We start from the raw sequence: 8,509 nt of genomic DNA on the forward strand, positions 1-8,509 counted from the left end.
CAAACTGCTTAGAGGCCAGCAAAATACGTTGTTCCTTTTCGAGCCTTTTCCTTTCCTCTTCTGCAGATATCTCATTGTTGTGGCGCACCTCCTCATCATGTAATTTTCTTCTTCGACTACCTTCTGCGATGATTAGCTGTGCTCGCAACATTTTCTCTTTCTTTTCTTCCTCCATTTTTCTTCTCCTCTTGTGCTCTTCTAACGCGTCTATCAAAATTGGTGGGTCAACTGTTGACCCTTGCGGTGCATTCTCCTTGCGACGCCACGTCAAGAAGGTGATGTGTGCATCTTCCCCATCCTCAGTCGCAACCAATCTTACTTGCGTTGTTTCCTCCTCCAATTACACTGATTCTCTCAGTTGCGCTGACTCCCTCTTATCCCCCCTTACGGAGGTGGATTCTTCGTCCAGTTCTGGGCTCTCAGCCCTCTTTCTCCTCTCTTCCTCTTTCTTCAAGCGCCTCTCCTCCCGTCTGTGTTCCTTCTTCTCATCTGTCCTCCTTTCCTTCTTCTTGATTAAATGGGCTTCCTCATCTCCTTCAGCCTTCTTCTCTTTGATCTTCTTCTTCTTCTTCTTCTCTTCAGCCACTTCAGGCTGCTTCTCCGTCACCACTTCCTCCAAAGCGACCCTGATGGGTCTCTCATAGGACTCTGCGTTAGCAGTTTCCTTAGGATCCAAGATTGTCAGAGCGCTTCTCCTTGATGTTTCCTCCTCTCCGTTCTCTAAAGGCAGTGGCTGGTTCACAACCCCAGCTTCGAGCAGTCCTCTTTCTTTCTCCATGTTGCTGAGTATACTCTTAAACACTTCCTTATCGTCCCTTCTTTTCTTTTCACTTTCAGAGGAAAATGTTGGGAGTTAGGTACTCTCTTGAGCTCTGCCCTTTTTTGAACTAGAGTGGTATGGCTGCTACAGGCTTTCACCGAGGTTTTTCGACGACTCGAGGGATGGTTTATGACTAGGCGCAAGACGATGGCTTGTGTCGCGAGGAATGTCACCTCTCGTGTAGTGAGTTGGGCTTTCGAGGGTGATGAGGGTGAAGAAGATGTTTGGGAGACTGGTCTGCCATGGCTGCCGGAGTAAAAACACTGGGAAATTCTTTTAGGGTTTTGGGAAGGAAGAAAGTTTGGTATGCAAAGGCTCTAGGGTTTCTGTTTGCAAAATGAAGCAAGTAAATGACCTAAGACGGAGAAGATAGAATTTATAGGTTGGGCCTTGATGGGTCCAATGCGAATTCTGTGGTGGCAGGCCTCGAGGTACTCAAAAAGCCTGCCACCACGCGCCTCACATTTATGAATTTACAGAGTCATACATCCTTTCGTCTGCAGATTCATCATGTCCTTGGAAGCTGAAGAGATTAGACTTCTCAATTTGCAAAAAGAATTTTCTTTGTTATTTTATTCAGATGGGCACAAGGTTAAGAATCAACACAATGAATTCATCAACGCAAATGCATTTTTGCAGAGGCGAGCAATAACGCATGTATCCCCGCAACACACCCCTTAACTCAACACAATTGTGGAGGACGAGCGCACGGTATTTCTACCAGCACAACACTACCTCAACATAATGCATTTTTGCTAAGGACGAGCAAAGAACACATACAAGCGCAACACACCCCTCAGCGCAGTGCCTTTGAGTTGGATGAACGCAAAGTGTATCTTGTTGGTACAAGATGCACCCATCATCGCAATGCATAATGATGTTGATTGTTTTATTATTTTTATTATTATTTTCTTTTTTTTTTTATCAATGCAAGTCACAAGGACCTTGCGGTATTAATTCTCTTCTTATTAAACAATCATTCACCAAGTTTTAAGAATAACACATTTATGACAGAAAAGAAATTAAAGAGAGCACGTAAATAAACGCAAGAGAAATAAATGAGAAATAAATTCATAAAGCATTGAAAGCAAGTTTAAGGAAGTCATAAATAACAAAATTCATGAAGCAATAAAGACGATAATTAAGAAAGCATGTAAACATAGAATTGAGATATGGACTGGAAGACAATTTTCCATGAGGAACGCAATCCACACCTCCGCAGGCGATCGAGCTTGCCTGTCCAATGTCTTCACAGACATTGTTCTCCTCCGGGTCTCATCCCGCAAAGTATACAGGGAGAGATATGATCTACTTCCTTCGGGAACCACAACAGGTATGGAGAATGCATTGCACATTTCTCAAACCTTGCATTCTCCGCAACCGTAGGTCTTGAAATTCTGGCGCTTAATCTGGTTCTGATGTGCTCCTACGTGAAAAATACACCTGATCTCTGGGTCAGCTTAGAATTTCTGGATCACTCCAGTACTCATAAGCCGTCAGATTGCTCTCCACGATAAACAACCAGTATAAAGAGATCTGTCCTACAAAATATCACAAACGTACTCAACACTAACCGTTACCAGTCCCCGGCAATGACGCCATAAACTTGTAGACTCGTAAATTGATTCTCTAAGCATATATGGATATGGACAATGATGAATATGAATCATACAAGCTCATGTTGCCATAAACTTGATGACTTGGAAAGATGGAGATGGAGTGTGAATGTTGTGTTATGCTTATTTACACTTTATGCGATACTACTTCTAAATGTATGCATTATTAATGAAATGCTTGTAGTATGCGTTGTCACAAGTTTCCTTTCGCTGAAACAAAGTATAATTCCAACGCAAGTTTCTCAGAATAATCCGAGGTCGAACACAGGGATTATTGTCGTTAATGTGTTACATGTGTGATATATGCGACCGGTTTTTACAATTAATAAAGATTGTGTGTTTATACAGAAAAGTAAATTGCGGTAAAGTAAAATTCTGCAGATAAACTAAAGTTGCGTTAATAAAATAAATTGCGATGAAAATAAACCTAAGCTAATGTGATGCAAGATACATGATATACATGATACTGAGTTCGAGACTGACTGTGAAGTTTATACAAAGGATCGTGGTATGCGATGGCAAGTCTTTATGGATGAATCAGAAAGGGGAAAGAATAATTAGTACAAACGTCGTAAGTTTGTTAATTGCGTTAAAGATGTAACTAAGGTTCCGCTTTCCCTTGGCGTACACCTCTAGGTGATCGGCCGCGTTCCCATATCTCTATGGTGAAAAAGGGATGAATGTGATGAACGCAAGGTTGTTTCCATNCCGCTTTCCCTTGGCGTACACCTCTAGGTGATCGGCCGCGTTCCCATATCTCTATGGTGAAAAAGGGATGAATGTGGTGAATGCAAGGTTGCTTCCATCTCTAGAAGTACTTTTTGCTTTAGTTAACACATTCTTCCAACCCTCTCTCGATAGGCGGAATGGCATTTCACTTCTGCTCTCACAGGTGAAGATGTCGTCTAGCATGCCTTGACTAAACTTAATTATTTCCTTAACCCAATTAATTTACTTGTTTAATTCTTGCTAATTACCCATGGGATTAAGAAAACATCATGGAGAAAATGGATTATGGGTGAACGGAAATAGACAGAGAAATGATAATGGAAATGATCATAACATTCAATACTAAGATTAAACGTCTGATACATGGTGTGAATGATAGAGATTAAGAAGATGAGTACAAGTGATAATAAAGAGATAGAAACAAATACAGAAGAGTGTCAACGTCTTGAATACTTCGGGCTGCATCATATAAATGGTCTCCTCAAGATTGCCATTCAGAAAGGTCGTCTTGACGTCCATTTTCCATATCTCATAATCATAATAAGCTGCAATGGACAAGAGGATGCGGATTGACTTTAACATGGCAATAGGTGAGAAAGTCTCCTCATAGTCGACTCCATATACCGGGGTATAACCCTTTGCCATAAGTCGAGCCTTGAAGGTCTGTACCTTTCAATCAGCACCCCGTTTGCGCTTGTAGATCCATTTACAATCGATAGGGCGAACCCCATCAGGCTGATCTATAGGATCCCATACAGAGTTGAAGGATATCGACTCTATCTCGAGATCCATGGCCTTGACCCATTCATTCCGGTCAACATCCTCTATTGCCTTCTTATAAGACAATGGATCCTCAACGTTGCCATCTACTACTATAACAAAGATTTCCGTGAAACCCAGATAGAGAACGGGTGGGTTCGCAACCCTCCCAATATGTTAAGGTTCCTCAACTCTTGAGGTGGAACCGACCTACTGGATGAACTCTCATCAACAACTCTTGTTGATGTAGCAGGCTTTTCAACAACTCTTGTTGAAGTTTCAATAGTTTCATCGAAAAGCTCACGTAACACGACTTTGCTTTGTGGACTGTGCTCCCTTATATGATCCTGCTCCAGGAAAGTAGTATTTGTTGAAACAAATACCGTATTTTCCATCGGATTATAAAAATAACCCCTTCGTGTACCTTTAGTGTAGTCTACAAAGAGGCATAACCTTGACCGTGGTTCCAACTTCTTGGGATTAGCCTCAAGCACAAGTGCAGGGCAACCCCAAATGTGGAAGTGACGTAAACTAGCTTTACGGCCATTCCACAACTCCAGAGGTGTTCTTGCAACACTCTTAGAGCGAACACAGTTGAGTATGTACACCGCAGTCTCCACTGCGAAACCCCAAAACGAGCTCGATAAGGAAGTGTAACTCATCATCGAGCGAACCATGTTTAAAAAGGTCCTATTTCTCCTCTCCGCTACACCATTCTGCTAAGGTGTACCTAGTGCTGAGAGTTGGGAAACGATTCCATGTTCTATCAAATAGTCCTGGAATGCCGAGTCCAAAAACTCTCCACCTCGATCCGATCAAAGTATTTTAATCCATCTATCTAATGCATTTTCAACTTCAGCCTTGAACTCTTTGAACTTTTCAAAGGATTCAGACTTTCGCTTGCATAAGAATAAACATACCCGTACCTGGAGTAATCATCAGCACTGATAAAATACTCATAGCCACCTTGGGCCCGCACATTCATAGGACCACAAAGGTCAAAAATATACTAACTCAAGAGGCTCCTTGGCTCTATAAACTTTTTCAGTAAAAGGTCGTTTAGTCATCTTACCCTCAAGGCAAGATTTGCGCACAGGTAAAGAATTTTCTTCTAACTCACCTAGAAGTCCATTCTTCACCAATCTCTCAATTCTATTAAGATTGATGTGCCCTAAATGTAGATGCCAAAGTTGGACATTTTCTTTTGAAGAAATTTGTCGACGTTATGATGAGTTACGGTAGTTCTAAACATTTCAGTATTATGGAGGGAATTAATGGCTAACGGCCTTAGCATATATAAATTTGATTCCATATTTGCTGTGCAAATAAAAACACCATATTTATGAATAAACGATTTATTCACATTAAAAGAGATAGTATATTTACATTGCAATAAACACTTTACAGAAATGAAGTTCCTTTTTTAGTTCAGGGACAATATATACATCATTTAAAATAAGAAACCTATTCTGTAAAGCTAACTGGAGTCCTCCCACTGCCACAGCTGAGATAACGTGCTTGGTGCCTACTCGCATCGTCATCTCACTTGCCTCTAGCTGTCGCCAAGATCTAATCCCCTAAAAAGAAGAACAAACATGGTTAGTGGCACCTGAATCAATTATCCAGGGGGAATCATCATTCTCGACTAAACAAGTTTTAAGCACAAGTAAATCATATTTACCTTTATCCACCTTGGACTTAGTCTTGGCTACTTTCTTCTCTTTCAGATACTGAGGATAGTTCCTCTTCCAGTGTCCATATTGGTTGCAGTGGAAACACTTTCCCTTAGCAACTTGTGGACGCCTTCTTGGGGCGACAAGCGATAGGTTAGTAGGTGCCTTCCTTTTACCCTCACCACCCTTCTTCTTCTTCCCCTTTGCAGAGTTAGAAGCAAAAGGTGCAGACTTCGTTCCTGAGGTCAAACCTCTATAGAACATCCTGGAGGATGAAGCAACATTTGCCTCACCCTTCTGCCTCTCCTTAATTTTCTATAAAGATTGGTATGTCTATAACTCGTTGAGGAGAGTTATAAGGTTATACTTCACTTTGTTAAGAATCTGTCTCTTATACACATCTAGATGTGTATAAGAGACAGCATGTTGCTTGGCCAAGACTTCAGAAAGACTTACCAAGATGTAGGCTCGGGCCTTCTCATTCGCCCTTGTCCATCGCTCGTATGCCTCCCGAACATTTCGAGCGGCATTAGGAGCTGGAATAGGAGGACAAGCCTCCGTGAGAGCGAACATGAGATCCTCGATGATTAGGACGTCGTGATCATGTGTTTCTATGTTGTGAAATTATCGGCGCTTAACAAAGCCCACATGGTTGTTGCCATTTTGAAAATTTTGCTGAAAATAGGAATAAAAATTTATTAGATTTTGCTAAACCACTTTTAAACCAATCAGTTTTGCAAAAAAATTTCAAGTACCCTAAGTTATTAGCTTCTATTTTGCAAAGATGCCCCAGTGAGGCAGGACAAATGCCACCGGTCGGGAGATCAGTTGCCCCTTCGCTGGGATGAGACATTCTCAACCATTAGGCAGAACCAACTTTTGGAACTGAACCTAACAGCCACCATTTTTTGGTCCAGAATCTTTAACTTTAACTATTCCGCGTAAGTGTCAGCCCTCGTTTTTTGTGCCAGTGTCCTGCCCTAATGAGCCCACCATATGGAAGAAGTAGATTAGGACAAGAGACTAAGTTACCTTATCCTCTTACAAGAGATCAAATAAAGAAACACGCAAAACTGCCATCCTTTAGGGGGACACTCCCAGGGTGCCTCGAGGCGATGCGCAGTAACTTAATTCGAGCATACATGCTGGGGACGAAAGTACTCATCCATACTGATCATTCAGCAATAAAGTACTTAATGACAAATAAGGACGCAAAGCTGAGGCTGATCAGATGGGTTCTCCTCCTTCAAGAATTTGACATAGAAATAACTGACCGGAAGGGGATAGAGAACCAAGTTGCGGATCACTTGTCTAGATTGGAAAACCCTGAAATTGGTCGCAATGAATCAGAGGTGAGTGTGATGTTCCCGGACGAGTAGCTATTTCATATTGAAGAATTTCCTTGGTATGCAGACATAGTCAATTATCTGGTTTGCAAGCAATTTCCTAAAGATTACACCTACCACCAACAGAGGAAGCTCAAACATGAATGAAGACATTATTATTGGGATGAGCCGAATCTGTATAAAAGGGGGGCAGACCATATGGTAAGCACTTTGGAGGGCAGCGCACCGTAGCTAAAGTTTTGTAGAGTGGATTCTGTTGGCCTACACTGTTTAAGAATGCAGCTAACTACGCAATGAAGTGTGATCGGTGCCAACGCACAGGTAACATTTCATGGAAACATGCAATGCCAATGAACACCATCTTGGAGCTTGAATTATTCGACATATGGGGGATTGATTTCATGGGACCATTCCCTCCCTCAAATGGTAAACATTATATTTTATTAGCCATTGATTATGTATCCAAGTGGGTAAAGGAAGTAGCATGTGCCGCAAGCGATGCGGCGGTCGTCTCCCAATTCCTGAAGAAACATATTTTCACTAGTTTTGGCACTCCCCGTTCCATCATAAGTGATGAAGGGTCCCACTTTGTCAACCATAATATCAAGGAGCTACTGCGCAAATACAACATTCTCCATAAAGTGGCCACTGATACCACCCACAGATGAATGGTCAGGCCGAGGTGTCCAATCAGGAGATTAAGCTGATACTCGAGAAGGTAGTAAGGCCTTTGCGAAGAGATTGGGTAACAAAGCTTGATGATGCATTGTGGGGATACTGGACTGCATTTAAAACACCAATAAGTATGTCCCCATATGCGTTGGTATTTGGTAAGGCATGTAATTTGCCTCTGAAGCTAGAATATAAGGCATTATGGGCGGTAAAGAAGCTGAACATTGATTTGAAGAAAGCAAGAGAAGTGCGAAAAATGCAACTGGTCGAGCTAGAAGAATGGAGGATTAACGCATATGAGAACACGAAGATTTACAAAGAGTGCACCAAGCACTGGCACAACAAACACATATACGGCAAAAACCTCCAAGTCAAGAAGAGGGTCTTACTATTCAACTCACGTCTGCGGCTCTTCTCGGGAAAACTAAAGTCACATTTGTCTGGACCATTCATAGTTAGACAAGTATTTCCACATAGCGCGGTTGAATTATCAAATGATGACAGAACCAACATATTCAAAGTTAATGGGCAGCGGGTAAAGGCATATCATGGAGAAGGCTGGTATCGCTAAGTCGACTCAGTGGAACTAAAAGAACTTTGAATAAAGAACGAAGTAGGTGGTCCCTACGTTATCAGACATTCGCAATCCATCAGGGACGCAAGTTTTGGGAAGCATGGAATCTTCAACTTTTCTCTACTATTCTGAATTTTCATTACACTATCTCTTTTTAGCTTTATCTGTTCTTATACAAAGAAAAGGGAGATTGCAATAACGAATTTTGTTTTGTTTAAAATAATTTGACCCTCTCTCTATTTTTCTTGCAACGATCGAGGCGCTGAAATTGCGGAGATGTTATGCGAAGAAGCCACTTATCTTACTCCTTGCATTTTAAC

General features: G+C 41.6%; 1 protein-coding gene across 1 annotated transcript; it reads right to left on the reverse strand.

The window, feature by feature from the left end:
- Window positions 1-340: 340 nt before the first annotated feature.
- LOC120088979 (mediator of RNA polymerase II transcription subunit 2-like) lies at window positions 341-778 on the reverse strand. Its single transcript, XM_039046417.1, has one exon. The coding sequence runs from the start codon at window positions 776-778 to the stop codon at window positions 341-343; it is 438 nt and encodes a 145-aa protein (XP_038902345.1).
- Between the last annotated feature and the right edge of the window lie 7,731 nt (window positions 779-8,509).

This window comes from Benincasa hispida, chromosome 10 (assembly GCF_009727055.1).
Source record: "Benincasa hispida cultivar B227 chromosome 10, ASM972705v1, whole genome shotgun sequence".
NCBI classification, from domain to species: Eukaryota; Viridiplantae; Streptophyta; class Magnoliopsida; order Cucurbitales; family Cucurbitaceae; genus Benincasa; species Benincasa hispida.

Excerpts from the sequence above, each read along its gene's own strand:
- LOC120088979 (XM_039046417.1), bottom strand. The coding sequence starts at position 778 with ATGGAGAAAGAAAGAGGACTGCTCGAAGCTGGGGTTGTGAACCAGCCA.